Genomic DNA, 17,976 nt, shown 5'->3' on the forward strand with positions numbered 1-17,976 from the left:
TTCCAGGTAGGTTGCGCCCCTTCCCAGCATGCTCTGTTGTAGCTAGAGGCTTTTAGGCGGGTTACAGACGGGCAAAAAGGGATGTACTCATGACGTCATGAAGGTAGAGCCTTCAGACGGGCTTTACTGAATGCCGTCATGAACAGCCCCCCGCACGCCCCAAGCGGGAAGAAGCGGCATTAAAAAGGTGCTGCTTTTTTCTGCTTCTTTCTGTTTGATACGTACCTGCGCAGCTCCGTCTGTAAGCTGCTGGCACCGATACGTCAGAATTGCTACGCCGCAAATATAAGTTGATTTAAAAGCTCTGTCAGCTGCGCCCATAATGGGTCGGGGTCCCGGGACATGCGTGGTTTGCAGCCAAGCTTTAATTGCAATGTCGCTCGCCATGGAGCTGTGGAAGCTGAGGCACAGCTGCGGCGCATTTTAGCCTCGTAACCTAACCCTAGAGCCACTTGTGCGAATGCGTTGCTAGAACCGCGGGAAGTTGTAACTTTGCCGGCGGATGTTGTGTTGTAGAAAGTGAAAGGGAAAGTTTGGGATTTAAAGTGACCCCCTACACACATTCCTGCGCCATTTTCACCTGGGAACGGGCACAGTTGGCTGCTCGCTGGCACAGCTGTGTGGCGGCTCCCCTTTGCCACCAGGCAGGATGGCTCAGCCATCCCACCAGCACCCCGAAAAAAGGCAGGGGGATGTCTTGGTCTCATAACTGAGACGGCTGACATATAGCTATAGGGTCCCAGAAACTGGAGTAACTGCAGAAAACTGGAGCAGTCCTACCTGAAGCTGACACATATCGAGAGTAGAAGAGCCATGAGAGCTGCTGCACGGTACAACCAGAATGCTACCCACACTTTAAGCTGCCCATTTAAAAGCCCGTCGCATAGGTGATTGGGGTCTGGGAACATGCGCAGTTTCAGTCTGCTTTATTGCAACGTCCCGGCCATGCAGCTGTGGAAGCTGAGGCACAGTTGCGGCGCATTTTAAGCCTCGTAACCCTAACCCTAACCCAACCCTAACCTTAACCCTAGAGCAACATGTACGCATGCGCTGCTTGGAAAGTTGGGACTTTAAAGTGCCCCCTACACACATTCCTCTGCCATTTTCACCTAACATAAAAAACGCAAAACTGTAAATATTGACATATGTCAAAGGAGGTGAGGGGAGATGGCAGGGGACAGCGGTGGCAGCGGAGACAGCTGTGGCTGCGCATTGCAGATTCAGCAGGAGCGCGGGACCAAAGGAGAGGAGGCATCTATGATGCTGCTGACACTGGCAAGTGCAAGTGGACAAGGAGCCACACCAGCGATACACCGCTGCCAGGAGACCACATTGTTTTAAAGGGGGCTTGGGCACTTTAAATGCGCAGACAGGCTTCTCTGCCCGCTGCTTAGCGCTGCAGCTGCGAAGCTGCGCACCTCTCATGCGGCAAAAGAAAAAAAAGCCGCGGTTGGGCCGCCGTGCGGAAGCTGCCTCTCTTTTTGCAGCGTCCCCGAGGCGGCGGTATGAAGCTACGGGTCCGAAACGGACCCAGGTGAGGCGTCTTCATTGCCCCCCCGTGTGGAAGCTCCAACACCTGAAGCACGCCCCCGGGGTGGGCCGTCTGGAGGCTCGCATTCAGCTGAATACACCTCCTGCGTCTGTAACCCGCCTTAGTTTGAGGCAGTCTTTGCTGGAGCTTGCAGAGAGCTGTCTTTTGGTGGCAAACAGGCCCAGACAGCCAGAAAGGGCATTTCTTACACGTTAGCTGATTAGTTACCAAGAACAAGTTACCGAATCAGTTACCAGGAACTAGTTAGCCAATTAGTTACCAACATCAAATAAGACAAAGAATCAGGAGCGGAAAGACCCTGGACCAGCTCCATTGAGAGAGAGATCAAACCAAGATCAAACCCAGAGAGATGAGGTCCTGAAGATTGCTGAAACTCAAATTGTAAAGTATCTTTTATCTAGAGTGGGGGAGGAGAAAACTCTTTATTTGTTCTTTAAATTAAACTTCCCCCTTTTTGAACTTTACATTCAGCTTCAGAGCCTTTTGGGTAGAAGTGTTTGATCTCACCAGGGAACCGGCTTTGCACACCCAAATCTGCCACCATCTTTAGTTGGGTGTGTCTTCACAATAGGAATACTGGGAGATGCAGTTCAACAATGCATGGTTCACATTCCTGCACTAAGCAGTGAATCCTATGCAACATCAGAAAAAAGTCACTACAGCATTACCACCATCACCACTACATTCCATCATTAATCTGTTATCTGCTGCTGTCCATTTCTTCCACTGGGTTGACCTTCCAGTAGCTACACATTCTTTCCCTGGTTGCCTAGAAAAAGATATTGTTGCCCAGTGCTATTCAGACTTGTGGTTCAAGGACCAGTGCTGTTCTTTGAACTACTGACTGCTAGTTCCTGGCAAGTTTGCAGGAAACAAAGAAAACAATTGTACTCAATGGGTACAAATTCAGTGCTGGTCCTGGTGCACAGGAAAACAGTAATTGCCAGTCTTCCACATCAGATAGACCGAAAACCACTGCTGTAGCCCACTTTTCATCTGATGACCAGGAACTCAAAACCTAGGACCTTATCAACACTGGGGGGGGGGGGGGGTTTGCAGCTCAGATCCGCAGTCACTCCTGTTCTAGCAATGGCAGTGTGATTCTTTTTTTACAACCAGATCCAGAGTCACTCCTCTCAGCAATGCGGATTGAGGTTAAAATGTCATATTTTTCCACACCTGGTTCCCTTTCTGTTGCCCTTCCAAAGTGAGGGGCAAGCGAAGTCAGTCCGATTCCAAGCAAGTCACATGATGTGGACTCAAGCAAAGGGGGAGTGAGTGCACATTGTATTACCACACCAGAACATACTTTGAGTGTTCAACGATTCGAATCGGCACCCTTAGGCATGCTCAGTGGGGCTCTGGACGCTGCCTCGTTCTCTGCTCCCTCCTTGCTGTCACCTTCATTGAGGTGAAGAGGAGGCAGGGGATGATGGATAGGTGGGGCAGGTTGAAGGAGAGGAGCAGTGTGGGGTCTAGGAGAAGGCAGGGGATGATGGGATAGGTTGCTGAGGGTCCCTGGGGCCAGGATCAGGATGCAGGAAAAGGCAGAGGATGATGGGATAGGTCGCTGGGGGTCCCTGGGGCCAGGATCGGGATGCAGGAGCAGTCAGGGGATGATGGGATAGGTCGCTGGGGGTCCTGGGGCCAGGATCGGGATGCAGGAGCAGTCAGGGGATGATGGGAAGGTCTCTGGGGTCCCTGGGGCCAGGATCGGGATGCAGGAGCAGTCAGGGATGATGGGATAGGTCGCTGGGGGTCCCTGGGGCCAGGATTGGGATGCAGAGAGGGCAGGGGATGATGGGATAGGTCACTGGGGGTCCCTTGGGCCAGGATCAGGATGCAGGTGAGTCAGGGGTTGATGGGATTGGTGGGAGGCTGAAGGAGGGGAGCAGATCGAGGTCTAGGAGGATGCAGGGGAGCAGGGGGGGATGGGATCGGCGTTTGGCAGAGGAGGCGATTGCATGAAGGAGGAGGAGGTGATGACGGAGCAGGAAGCAGGGCCAAGGGGGGTGGCATCGGAGTGCTTTTCCACACCAGAACAATCGCAATGCAATCGAAAGCAGCCTGGAAGCGAATTCTCTGGAGTCACTTTCTCCTGTTTTTACCAAAATGAGGGGTGACTCCAGAAACACTGCTGAAGCAATTCTCAAGGGGCGCCCATAGAAATCAATGGCATCTGATAAAAAATCACTTTATGACATGAAACGCATCATTGGAAGTGCAATCACTTCGGAAGTGAGCTGGAACTGAGCCACACCACCACCAAAAAGCTCCAGTGATATACTCCCTAATGTGCTCATTGTTGACCAGACATGGCTGATCTGTATAGGATTTGCTTTTGATTTTGTCACATATTTAATGGGTTTTTGGCACATTAGTCTGGCTTCACAACCTAAGGCCCGCTGACTTGGGAGACCCTACCAGTAGCAATGCTTACGGCATGGGAGCATTCAAGCCCACCACCATAAAAAAAGGTTAACCAATTGGTAGGAAAAGGGAGGAAAAAACTGTGGTCCAGTGGAAAAGGTGCTCTGAAAGCAATTTTCATCTGATTGGCAGAAGATTTGAGTTAGACTGCCATAGATAGAACCAAAATAGCTTAAAGTGACACAACTAGGAAGGTGCCACATTACTGACGATCCTTGCAGATTCCTAGATCTTGGATAGAATCCAAATCTTTGATAGTCCAAAGTTCAGTTCAGCAACAACTGGTGGACTTTGAAACTGAGATGATGAGATTGAGGAACACCTATATCTCCATGTAGGTTTCTCATTAAGAACCACTGTTCTAAAGAACTGGTAAAAATGAGAGAGCCAACATGTTGTCATGGCTAGGGCCTTGGGCTAAGAGATGCATCTCATATCCCAACTAGCCATAAACTCACTGGTTGACTTTGGCTTAGGGCCTGAACAGAAGGCCAAAATAAAGCTGCTTTGGGTCACTTTGGAGGTATGCTGTTTAAATGACACACACATCTAAGAGGCCAAGAACTGCACTTAGGACTGGAGCGTGGCTTTGGTGCGGCTCAGGTCTCTTAGGACGCATGCAGTATTTAAACAGCATACCTCCAAAGTGACCCGAAGCAGCTTTTTTGGCCTATCTGTTCAGCCCTTACTCATTCTTCTTAACCTGACTTACGGCATACTTCAGAGTTGTTGTGAGGATAAAATTGGTAGGACAACCTCTTTGGATTCAAGTCAAAATAGTTTATATAAACAAATAAATAAAATGATAATTGGAGAAAAGTTTCTGAGTAGATCCAAAGCTAAAAAGATGAGAGAGAGAGAGAGAGAGGGAGAAGGAGATGGGAGAGAGAGATTTATTAATGGCTGTGTTTTATTACCGCTAGGAGGTAAGTAAGTTAAAACTCTGAGCTCTGATTCTTAACCAACCTCATCCTAAACAGATTTCCCCAACCAAAGCCTTAATTCAGTGTAACTTAGTGATGCATAGACTTATGGATTAGTCTATGTCAGCAGCCTGATGTTATTTTAGCTGTCAGCATCTCTGAAATTTTAAACCAGTTTCAAGAACTTCCAGGAAAGCAAAATTCTTGGCATTGTGTGGACACAGCATACTGTTTTGAAAACAGTTTTAAATGCCTGATAAAGCATCTTGGGAGGGGGGAAGTCTCAAGCCATTCTAATGAATGATTCATGGTGGCATTCTTTGTAGCTGCGCAGTGCAGCTAAGCTACAAGAAAGTGTTCCAAAACTGTGAAGGACTCTATCTGGCTCTACTTCAATGTGCTCACAGATGCCATGACAAGGATGCAATCTGTTTAATGTCAGGGATGAATCACATGGCACTTTTCTTGCAAATGCTAGCATTATTTCCATGTCTCTAGGCAGAAGAAAGTATATTTGTCAGATAGAAAAGTGCTTCCATATCAGAGACTTAAAGGGCTTGAACAGACTGGCCAAAATAAAGCTGCTTCGGGTCACTTTGGAGGTATGCTGTTTAAATGATGCATGTGTCCTAAGAGACCTGAAGCCTCGCTAATGCCACGCTCCAGTCCTAAGACTGAGTACAGCTTCGGCACAGCTTCTGGCCTCTTAAGATGTGTGTGTCATTTAAACAGCATACCTCCAAAGTGACCCGAAGCAGCTTTATTTTGGTTTTGTCTGTTTGGGCCTCTGGAAATAGAGCTTTGCTGCTTTTTATGTACACATCTGTTTGGGGTTTTTTATGCATTTACATAAGGAACCACAAGTTCTCAGGATCCAATTTTTGCCCTCAAGACTGTGGGCCACATTTCCCCACTGATTATTTTTTGGTTTCTAAAAAGGCCCTTTAAGTCTAAAACAGTCTATTCAGGCTAAATGTTCAATGGCAAATATATTTCATATATTAATATTACATGAGGCTTCTAGGCAGCACAAAATTTGCCACTGGAAGAACCCCAACCAAACTAATTCCTGGATTCCAGGGGACTGGCAGTAAAAACAGCACCAAACTGCTAAACTGTGCAGTGCGGACACACCCAGGCTCTCAAAGTGCCATGTGCCAGTGCATAGTCTTTGCCAGAACTGGGAGAAGTGAACTGAATCCAGATGTAGGAAACGTTTACTCAACAGACTGGGGATAAGTGGTCTTTCAAAGACTTTGCCTTTAGTTACTTATCTTCGAATTACAGAACTCTGAAAAGCTTACACAGAACATGAGAATTCCTCAGAAAACTCAAATTCTAATGTATATAGCTGAATTTGCTGGGGTATCTTGTATCCGTCCTCTCATCTCTTTGGTGCAGCTGTTTTTCCTCTTCCTGTTGCAAATCCTTTGTAGTAATGTCAATCTTCTGGGGAAAGTGACCTTTGGGACAGGACCAATATATACTAACACAGGCAATGGGAGTTGTAGTCCAAAAATAACATCCCTTTGTTATTTTGAAAGATATTTCCTGGTTTTCTTCTTGCCTATTTTGTTTAATCGGGAAGACCAACTGCTGTTTGAGCCATGAAGAAACTGCTGCTTCAAGGAAACAGATACTACATAAGAAGATGGATGGGCCAAATAAATAAATAAATAAAAATTAAAAAAAAATCCCTTTCTGTTCTATTTCTATTTTGAAAGCAAAGGCTGGACAAAATATCTCTATGACAGCCAAGGCTAGCCTAAGACATTTTTGTAGGGTAATTTAGTTTCCTAAGGCTTCAGTCTTTGGTAAGGAAACTAAATATTTAAATATCAAAAATGTCACAGCCAAGCCTGTTAGGGTCTAGCTTTAAAGTAGCAGACTAGCAGAAATGTGCTTTTGTCTAACTATGGCCCTGTACACACTTCAGCCTCCATTCCTCATCCTCTTCTAAACCAAAGTATTTTTAGGAGCATCAGTACTAGAAGATTGAAAAGGAGCCCTGGAGAAACACAGACAGCAGTAGTAGTCTGCAGTAAACAAAGCAAAAACAAAACTTGAGCAGGGAAAGTGAAATTCTGCTAACCAACTCTACTATAGCTGTGTGTTCCTGTGTCCAAACAGGCAAGGTAAACAGCAGCTGACCGAGTTCCCTTGCATATTTCCCAAATTTTGGCTTGAAGGCTGGGGAGCCAGATTTTTGTCACCTGATTTTTGAGGCCATGAGGCTTGCATGTTGGAAAGGAAGTCATTTTGCATTAGTGGGTGCTGGTTTGGATCTCACAGAATTTTGTCTTTGGTTCCTACAGTATGGAAAACAGAATAGATTGGGCTGAGGTGGTTTCTCATTGGAAGATGGCATTTGAGAAAATGCCCTCAGTGGGTTTACATGACCAAGCCGGGATTCAAACCCTGGTCTGCAGAGTCTATATACATACAAACACACACACATATATCTATATTCATACAAACATACACACATGTTTTGAGCGTGGGACTGGGACTCTGGAGACCAGGGTTTGGTTCCCAGCTGGGCTCTTGGTCACAAGTCACACTCTCTCAGCCTCAGAGGGTGGCAAGGGCAGACCTCCCTCTGAAGAGAAACTTGTTATTAAGAAAAACCCAGGAGGCGAGGGTCGCCAGGAGGGAGTGTTTACACGCCTTGAAAAGGCTGGAAGAAGGCGGTGCCTCCTCCTCCTCTTTCTCCTCTTCCTTCTCCTCCTCTTCCTCCTCTTCTCCCTTCTTTCCTTCCCAACTTTGAGGCACAGTTTTGGGAAGCAGCAAGAAGAGCGAGTAGAGCGAGCCTCCTCTTCAAGGCAGAGCCACTGAACTGAGAGCCTGAGGCTGACCTCCCTTCCCTTCCTTTCCCTGAGGAGCTGCTGCTGGAGGGAGAAGAAAGAAAAGGAGGAGAAACAGAAGGAGAAAAAGGAGGAGAAGAAGAAGGGCGCCTTGCCTGGGATCTTCGAGGCACCGAGGGCAGCAGCATGTCCAAAGGAGCCTCCCCTGCCCTCCTCACAGGCTGACCAGGCCATGTCCTCCATTTCCTGGACGCGTCCTCTATCCCAAAAGGGATTCCAAAAGATCCTCCTCCCTTTCGAGCAGGACCGACCGAGAAGCAGGACATTTATGTTTATTGCTGCTACTAGGAGTGTTTGCAGCTTCTGAGTTGGTCACGTCCTCCATTTTCTCTGGAAGGTCCTCCTTTTTTGGGGGGTGAGGACGTCTGGGCCCCCCTGCCTCCCTTTCCACCTTCTGTCCGGGAGGATTTCCCCCAAAGGTCCTCCATTTGGGGCATTAATACTCTCAGCAATGTTTTGAAATTCTTCCTTTTTGGTCACGTCCTCCATTTTTTCCTTGAAGGTCCTCCATTTTGAGTCGGACGGAGAAGCAGAAGCTGGCCTTTCTAGGAGTGTTTTGAACTACATCTTTTTTTGGTCCTGTCCTCCCTTTTTCCTCGAAGCTCCTCCATTTTGGCCATGACTGAGAAGCAGGTGTTGAACTTTCTAGGAGTGTTTTGAAGTACAGTACATCTTTTTTAGCCATGTCCTCCATGTTCCCTCGAAGGTCTTCCATTTTGGACATGACTGAGAAGCAGGCCCTGATCTCTCTAGGAGTGTTTTGAGCCCCTGGGGCACTGGTGTCCTCCATTTTCCCTCCAAGGTCCTGCATTTTGAGCAGGGCAGAGAAGCAGGAGTTGATCTTTCTGAGGTGGCCGTGTCCTCCACTTCCCCTCAAAGGACCACCATTTCATGGTACCTTGGCACTGAGGACATCTGATCACCCAGGAGTGCCAAGGGAAGCGAGGATGGAGGGGATTCGTGGTCCAGAGGGCCGGTCCTGGGGGTCCCTTTTGGGCCGGGCAAATGCTCTGCTGGTGTTAGTGGTGGTTGTGGTGGATTTGGGGTCTGGTCACCCTCAGTGCCTGGACTTCAAGCCCCCCTTCAAGCCCTCACGGCCCCTCACCTTCTGCGTCCAATATTCGGACTTTGGCTGCTGCGAAGCGCAGCGCGACGCTGCCCTCCTGGAGCGCTACTACAGTGTTAGTGGGCACCTGGACCAGGCCGCCTATGCCACCTGTGCCAGCTACCTGCAGGATCTCCTGTGCCAGGTGAGACCCACAGGAGGCTCCATTGATATTGGTATTCAAAGATATAGCTGTCTTAGTCTTTAGAGAGATTTTGTAGCACCTTTGAGACTATCTGAAAGAAAAAAAAGGTTGGCAGCGTGAGGTTTTTGTAGGCTTCAGTCTACTTCCTCAGAAGCACACAGTGGAAGTAGACTGAACTCTACGAAAGCTCATGCTGCCAACTTCTTTCATTTAGGAGTTTATGATACGAGAATGGGCCAAATCCCGTGCAGAAACAGGATTTAAATCCACAAAAGTGGGATCATTTTCAGACACATTGAGCATTAAATTGAAATTAACCCACACAGAAAGTGGACAAAATCGGCTGCTTTTTACTTTGGGGATTAGTCTCAAAGGTGCTACAAGATCTCTCTACGTGTTGATGTTGGTGTTGTCTGCCTTCAAAACCTTTCCGACCCTAAAGCGACCCTATCACGGTGGAAGAATTCAAAGATATAGCCATGTTAGTCTGTAGAAACAGTATGTACAGAGATCTTGTATCACCTTTGGGACTCACTGAAAGAAAGAAGTTGGCAGCATGAGCTTTCCTAGACCTAAGTCTACTTGCACCCCAGGAAGTAGACTGAAGTCTATGAATGTTCATGCTGCCAACTTCTTTCTTTCAGTCTCAAAGGTGCTACAAGAACTCTCTACATATTTTTCATGGGGGTTTTTTTTGGCAATGTTTCTTCAGAGAGGGATTTGCCAGTGTCATCCTCTGAGGCTGAGAGAGTGTGACTTGCCGAAAGCCACCCAGTGGGTTTGTGAGCAGGGACTGCAACCCTGGATATCCCCCAACCTTAACCCCTCTTTTGGGTAACTGAATGGCACTGCCCAGACCTTGGTAACCTTACTTGTTTCTGTTCACCTTCAAGTAGTTTCCGACTTACTGTTGTGTGCCTTCAAGTCTTATGGTGACCCTCAGGTTAACCTATCGTAGGGTTTTCTTGGCAAGTTTCTTCAGAGGGGGTTTGCCATTGTCATCCTCTGAGGCTGAGAGTGTGACTTGGGAGGTTTGTGAGCAGAGATTTGAATCCTGCATATATGCCATCTTTCGTCCCTCTCTGTTATTATCATTATTAACCTTTATTTATGAAGTGCTGGACCTAGCTTTCTCATGCTGCAGTAACTGAAAGACACTGCCCGGACCTTGGTAACCTTACTTCAGTTATTGTTGTTTGTGTTCATTTTCAAGTTGTTTCTGACATGTCATTGATGTATGCCTTCAAGTTGTTTCTGACTTATGGCAACCCTAAGGGGAAAATATCATGAGGGGTTTCTTGGCAAGGTTTCTTGGAGGGAGTTGCTAGTCTCATCCTCTGGAGAGTGTGACATGCCCAAAGTAACCCTGTGGGTTGATGAGCAGGGATTCGAACCCTGGTTATACCCCAACCTTAGCCCCTCTTAGGGCCTAACCTCAGACTCAGATAACTGAATGGCACTGCCCAGACCTTGTTAACCTTACTGTGTCACTGCTGTTTGCCTTCAAGTCATTTTCGACTTGTTGTTGTGTGCCTTCAAATTGTGAACTATCATGGGGTTTTCTTGGCAAGCTTCTCCAGAGGGGGCTTGCCCTTGCCATCCTCTGAGACCGAGAGAACGTGACTTGCCCAAGGTTACCCAGTAGGTTTCCATGGCCAAGATGGGATTTGAACCTTGGACCTGATTGTCCAATGCTCAGACCACTATGCCATGCTGGCTCTTTACATTGCTTTGAGGGGACAAGTTCCAGAATCCCCTAGCCCCGTGATGGCGAACCTATGGCACGCGTGCCACGTGTGCCACGCAACGCCATTTCACCAGGCACGGGGCAAGGGAGAAGGCAGAACGGCCGTTCTGCCTCCTCCCTGACATTTTGGGGCCTTCCACTGTCGCTCTTAGACAGCGGGAAGCCAGAAAATGGCACCTGGAAGGAGACAGAGGGGCGCACATCTGGCTCCTCCTCCCAGCCCTCTTCCCTCCCGGCTTCTCTTTCCTCCGCGTGAAAGGGCTCCATGGAGCCCGTTCGCGCGGAGGAAAGGTCTGAGGAAGAAAGGGCGGCCGGCCTCCTGCTCCTCCTCCTGCCAGCAGGGCTTCGCCCGACCTGAGGTGTCCTTCAGAGGACACCTCCAGCCTGGCAAAGCCCTGAGGAGAGGAGCAGGAGCCACCGGCTTCCTCCTCCTCCTGCTTGCGGGGCTTCGTCAGACCTGAGGTGTCCTTCAGAGGACACCTCAGGCCTGGTGAAGTCCTGAGGAGAGGAGCAGGGTCTGCAGACCTTTTGCTCCTGCGCCCCACAGGCCCTTACTGGTCCCCAGCTGTCTCTGAGAGACAGCTGGAGGCCAAGGGAAGGGGAGGAGCAGGCGTGTGCCTGTCACACCTCCCCCAATTTCCCCCGACTTCCAGCTGTCTCTGAGAGACATCTGGAGGAAAGGGCACGGGGAAAGCCCTGCCCCTGGAGGGTGGAAGCCCTGCCCTCGGAGGGTGGAAGCCCTGCCTCTCGGGGGTGGAAGCCCCACCCTCGGAGGTTGGAAGCTCCACCCTTGGCACAGCGAACTAAAAAGGTTCGCCATCACTGCCCTAGCCAGTATCCATGCTGGCAGCTGGAGTTGGAGAGCTATGTTGACTCTAATGCAAACCTAGCACAGGAGTTTCTTGGCATGTTTTTGTTTAGATGAAGTTTGCCACTACCTCCCTCCAAGGCTGAGAGTGTAATTTGCACAAAATCACCCAGTGGATGTTCATGGCTGAGTAGAGATTTGAACCCTGTTGTCCTGGAGTCCTATCACACTGTGGACTTAATGCAGTTTGACACCACTTTAACTGTCATGGCTCCATCCTATGAACTCATCGGATTTGTCTTTTGTTGTTGCACCAGAGCTCCCTGATGGAGAAAGGTAAGTACTGTATCTCACAAAACTATAATTCCCTTAATTCATAGCATTGTGTCACAGTAGTTAAAGCGGTGTCAAAACATTAATTCTGCAGTGTAGATGCCAAAATAAATAAATTCTTGCCCCCAAACGACACGTTATAAGAAAAACTTTTAAGTTCTGGAAGCAATTCTAAGGCAGGGATTTGAAATATGTTGCTTTCCGGGTGCTGGAGTGCTCTTCCCATCATCCGACACCATTGGCTACAGAGATTGGGACTAATGGGAACTGCAGTCCTAGAACAGCTGAAGAATATGCCTGTTACAGACAGCCAAAATAAAGCTGCTTAGAGTCACAGTGGAGGTATGGTTTTTCAAAGATGCATGCGTACTAAGAGTCCAGAAGCCACACTAAAGCCACGCTCCATTCCTTAGGGCTGAAGCATGGCTTTGGTGCGACTTCTGGACTCTTAGGACGCATGCATCATTGAAACACCATACCTCCACTGTGACTCGAAGCAGCTTTATTTTGGCTGTCTGTAACAGGCCTGTCAGTAGCAAAGACAGATAAGATCTTTGCCTAAACTGGTGCAGGTTAGAATAAGTACAAATAGTTTAAGTGGACCAAGGTCCAAACCAAACTGCAGAAATAATTTAGTTTGAGACTGCTTTAACTGCCCTGGCTCAATGCTAGTGAATTCTGAGAACTGTAGTTTTGTGAGACATTTCACCTCTGTCAGGAGAGCTCTGATGCCACAATAAACTACAATTCCCAGGATTCCCTAGCACTGAGCCAGGACAGCTAAAGCGGTTTCAGACTGGATAATTTCTGCCGTGTGTTTTGGACTTAAGTGGTTTGACTTGTGTGACAGTGTATGATATCCCTGTGAATCAGCTTTTGGTAAAATAGGCATGGGTATTATGTGGTTTTCCAGATGTTGGTGGCCAGCAGGTCCCATCAGCCTTAGCCAGCATAGTCAATGATGAGGAATACTGAAAGTTGCTGCCCAACGGTATCTAGAGCATCACATGCCTCCTTCCCCAGTGGCAAAGAGATAGACTGTCTTGGGTTTCTGCAAACACAGGGAACGGGAGAACATCCTCTCATTCTATGGTACCTCAACTGATTTTTTTCTCCTTGCTGAGATAGAGTGGTGTCTACCATCACAGATCTGCATTTATTCACCATTTAAATTTCAATCAGAGTGCGGTATGTTAAAAGCAAAATTCCCTACCCCATAGGATTCAAGCATCCATTGTTTGAAAATGTTCAAAAAAAGTATAAATTTCAAATATCAAACCTTGATTTTCCATTTTTTTAAGGGACACCATTTTGCTATGTCATTATATTTAATTGGACTTGAGCATACACAGATTTTGTTATCCACGGGGGATCTTGGAACCAAACCCCAACGTATAACAAGGGTCCACTGTACTTAGTCTGAATGTCACTTGTATTAGGCTTTGTGTGCTGCTGAATACAGGTAGGCAATTTTTGCAGGGACTTCTTTCCATGTGGGGAATGGAGCAAGGGCTTCATACTAATGAAAATGGGCCAAACTGAAGAGCAAGCAGGGACACCTTTGTTGTCTTTTTTCCTTTCCACTTTTCTGCCCATCTATCTTCTGTTCATAGTGTCAGGAAGCTTTTTCTTAGTAGAGAGAATGTTGTCAACTCTTAACCCATCTCCTAAGTATCCCTGTTTTCTCTGTGCTTATATGGGCCAATTGAGACTCATTAGCTTTGTAAAAGACTTGATTCTAGTACAGATAAAGCCTGCTTGAAATAGTTTGTTGACATGGATCTGAATTTTTGGATTGTACGTAGAGGCATAGCTATGGGGACTTTTATGATGACCAACAGCCAGTCATAATTTACAACTGCACCATGGACAATAAGTCGAGGCCATTCATGTGCTACTTGTCTTGTGCTTCAAGAAACTACATCATCCCCAGCAATGAAATAAGAGCAAACCCAGGCTTGCGCTCTCCTCTTTGAATCATTCGTCATGTTTATGTTTTCATCTTATGGCAGATGAATAATTTATTGGAACCCATTAGACAGATTTAGGTCTTGCTTCTCAGGCTCATACATGGTAATTTCTCTCAAAATGTATTCATTAATCACATTATTTTGACAAGTGTCACTGTGCATGAATGTGAGTATTTCAAATTTCATCTCTTCCTATATGTAGTTATGGTTTATTACTTGACATTGTTCTTTCCCAGAATAGAATAAATTGCAGATCACACCGTCATATCAATTTCACTCTGTGTAGTTGGCAGTAGCCAAAAATAACTGTCAAAGGCTCATGTGATATTTCCTGTTGTTGGAATAATGGAAGAAATGAACTTCCTACAGGGGTGTTTCTGGATTTACACCCATGTAAGACAGCTCTAAATGACCCTCTAGGTGACAGTCTTAAATACACTTTATTGGAGAGTCTGTAGGGGGAGCCCCATTGAACACAGCGGGACCATGAATTGGATTGTGACATTACTGTACCTAACACTAGGTATGCCACTGCATACTCTTCAGTAGATAGCATCATCATCAAATGATGACTTGTATGTGTGGATGACTTGTCAAAGAACAAGCAAGCATCTTTTAAACATCTTAATGATTTCTTTCTATTTAAGAAGTTGACATATTCAGTAAATTGTTTGGTTTTGAGTAATCAAGAGGTGAACATACATGTGTGAATTAGCACTTTCTTAAAACCAGCTTGCACACTAAGGAAGAATCTCTTATGGAAAATGTATCAGGACCATATTTGTTGCATTTGGAGGGTGCATTTCACAAGCTTGTGCTTGGTTCAGATATATAAATTAGTGTCTTCCACATAATGTCTTCTCACAATACCCTAATCAGAGGAATGACTTCAATACTTCTGTAAAGTGGCACAGCTGTTTAAATTTTCTGCAATTATGAGCATGATTTGTTCTCCCTGTATGTTGCTCTATGCAAGGGAGTTGTGTAAATGTACTGTCATTCTCTTGCATTTGTTCCAGTGAATTTAGTTTACAGAGGAGCACTTCTTGATGGCCTGTGCTATCATTTATTGCAAGTTGCTTGAGTTCCTTGTAGGTTTGTGAAGCAATCAGAGCACTGACAAAAGAAATGTAATCAAGGGCAATAAAGAGTGTTTGATGAAAGATTATTTATGACAAAAATAAGGCTTTATTTTAATGAATAGGAAGGAACTGGCCAGAAGCTGCTCCTGGCCTGATCACCCTGGGGCTGTGATAAACACATGCCACAGCCCTGAGGGCTCCTCCTGCTGTGGACCATGGAAAGGAGTGGAAAAGTTCCATTACTTTAAATCCGGTTTGGGGCTGCATTAGATGGCCCCTGGGTAGCTTCTGGGTGCTCTGGGGCATGCATCATCTAAATTCCACACCCCCAGAGCAGCTGGAAGCCACTCCCATCTGCCCATCTGTTTTGGGCTATGATATGACAGCCCTGTTTAAAGATTTGAAAGGATGTCATGTTGAAGATGGAGCAAACTTGTTTTCTGCTGCTCCAGAATCTAGAACATGGAACAGTGGATGCAAGCTACAGGAAAAGAGATTCCATCTCAACATTAGGAGGAATTTACTGACAGTAAGAGCTGTTTGACAGTGGAACAGACTTCCTCGGAGTGTGGTGGAGTCTCCTTCCTTAGAGGTCTTTAAACAGAGGCCGGATGGCCATCTCTCAGGGGTGCTTTGATTGTGAATTCCTGCATGGGGTTGGACAGGATGGCCCTTGTGCTCTTTTCCAACTCTATGATTCCATGATTAAATCCTCAGTTTTACTACAGTATCAGCTTTCACTGTTTGTCTTTGCATTATGTACAAATACCTGTATAGTTAAAGTAACAACAAAGACAAAAGAGATGATACTTTGATGTGGTTTACAATTCTTTTTCATTTTCTTGATGAGAACTAGAATTAGTATTCAAACAGAACTTGGAAGAGTTTCCTTTTGGACTATAGGTCCCAGAATCCTTCAGCAGAAATGGTTTAGAGCTATGCTGTCTAGGCAATTCACAGTGTTTTCAAGCAATGTTTCCAAGTTCTGAAATAAAATGAAGAGAAACTTTTACAGCAGTTTTCTAAGAAACTTTACTGGAACTGCCAAAATGATATCATAGATAAACAAGTCGTGGAGTCATGGGGTCATTCAGCAAGCTCTTTTTTGATTCCAGCTGCTGCTTAAGGGAGAAAGAAATTTGGTGGAGGATTACAGCTCCTTAAAAATAAAGATTATCTTAACTAATCAAACTAATGTGTTATATTACACTGAAGCCCATTTCCCAGTTCTAGTCACAGTGTGGCCTCTTGTTCCAATGCCCATGCAGGCATTAAATTATTTTTATTGATTTAAGGAAATTAGAAAACCCCTGCTAAAGTTATGCAGGGTTGTGTTTCTTTAAACTGTTTCTCCTTGGTGAGGCATTTTACATCTTGTCCTCAGCTGGCCTAGCTGTATGTTTAAATTCATCCAGCAATATGATTAAGAGCATAGAATTACAGTCAGTAAAACAGATGTGATTCTTCAGTTGGTTGATTATAAGCAAAGATATTCATTCCGGAGCTAGTAATGCATGCATGTGTATTTTACAATCCAGGGTTAGATAACGGCTTACCAGTTGTGAAACATTTGAATGCCATTATTTCCTTGCTGAGACACACACAAGTGTACAGACAGAGAGAGAAAACATTCTACATCTTGTAGACCTCTGCTTTCATTTTTTCCTAACCCTTTCCCTCCTGTTAGAATAGGCCTCAAAGCCTATAGCAGTATTTAGCACATACAGTAGACCTAATAGCAAAATCTCCCAAATAACATCTGGGGAATCAGTGTCCCTCCAGTTGATGCTGACCTGCAGTTCCCATGAGCTTTCATCATTTTCTTTGCTGGTGATAACTGGTGGTAATTACAGCCCAACAACATCTGGAGGGGCATTTATTTTAGATACCTAGATAAGATTTCTTGTAATCAGAGGGCAGGATTGGTTTGTGAATTTGCAAGTGTGTGTTTGCACATTAATAAATAATAATAAAATAATAATACACTGGTTTTGATAGTAATATAGTATCAGCTCTCAAAACCAGTCTGTTAACAGAAGACACACAAAGCATGCACAAAACACACAAAGCACACACACATACACGATATAGTGGTTTGAGTATAGGACTAGTCTGGAGATCAGGGTTCAAATCCCCGTTCAGTCATGGAAACCCACTGGGTCACCTAAGACAAGTTATATTTTTATAGTTTTGGAGGAAGGCAATGGCAAACCACTTCTGATTAAACCTTGCCAAGAAAATCCCCTTTGGGTCCCTATACACTGGAAACAACTTTAGGGCACAAAAGGACAAAGAATATTAGCAGTGGGTCTGACTTTATACTGCTTTTTTTAGCTCCATGTTTTTTCTTCTGCTGTCTACTTGCCACAGATATGCATTGGGTTTTTTGTTTTGTTTTTTAAATAAAGGATAAGTATTTGCTCAAATCCCTCTAAAACAAGGCTGGGCAACCTTGGCCTTCCAGGCGCAATGGAAGCTACAACTCCTCATCAAAATCCTCGTCACTAGCTGCATTAGCTAGCATGCTGGGAGCTGCAATCCAGAAGGCCCTAGAGGACCACAACTGTCCACTGTCCTTCTTCACTGGGAACAAGCTTCTCCCTTTGCACCTTGGGAGCAGCAACCAAAAAAACCTCTTGTCCATGCACAAGGCTGGCACAGGTGAGAAGCTTCTTGGTTATTGCTCAGACAGCTGCTCGCAAGGTTACCTGGCTGCTCAGAGGTGCTGCTCCCTTTGCACCTGATCACTCTGGGAGTCTCAGCCAGCCAGCCTTTTGTTTTAAGGCTGGCATGGGCAAGAGAAAGAAAAAGGCTTGAGGCGCTGCTACCGTTGCTGTTTTCACACATGACAGGCTTAGGAGGAGGTGATGGGGAGCTGGGTGTGGCTGAGGTGGATGCTGCTGCACATACAGTAGACCTAATATCAAGAAATAGGTGTTGGGGGGGCACTAGGATTGTCACCCAAGAGAAAAGGCGAAGTAGCACCCCCCAAAAAATTTGGAAACAATTGCTGTAAT

At 46.0% G+C, this 17,976-nt stretch overlaps 1 protein-coding gene across 1 annotated transcript in view; it reads left to right on the forward strand.

The window, feature by feature from the left end:
* Positions 1 to 7,668: 7,668 nt before the first annotated feature.
* The window catches only part of HHIPL1 (HHIP like 1), a 44,138-nt gene continuing 33,830 nt past the window's right edge, over positions 7,669 to 17,976 (forward strand). Inside the window, exon 1 of the mRNA XM_042446581.1 lies at positions 7,669 to 9,019. Within this exon, the coding sequence (XP_042302515.1) occupies positions 8,717 to 9,019 (303 nt within the window). The 5' untranslated portion in view covers positions 7,669 to 8,716. The remainder of the gene's footprint in view (positions 9,020 to 17,976) is intronic.

This window comes from Sceloporus undulatus, chromosome 1 (assembly GCF_019175285.1).
Source record: "Sceloporus undulatus isolate JIND9_A2432 ecotype Alabama chromosome 1, SceUnd_v1.1, whole genome shotgun sequence".
Classification (NCBI taxonomy): domain Eukaryota; kingdom Metazoa; phylum Chordata; class Lepidosauria; order Squamata; family Phrynosomatidae; genus Sceloporus; species Sceloporus undulatus.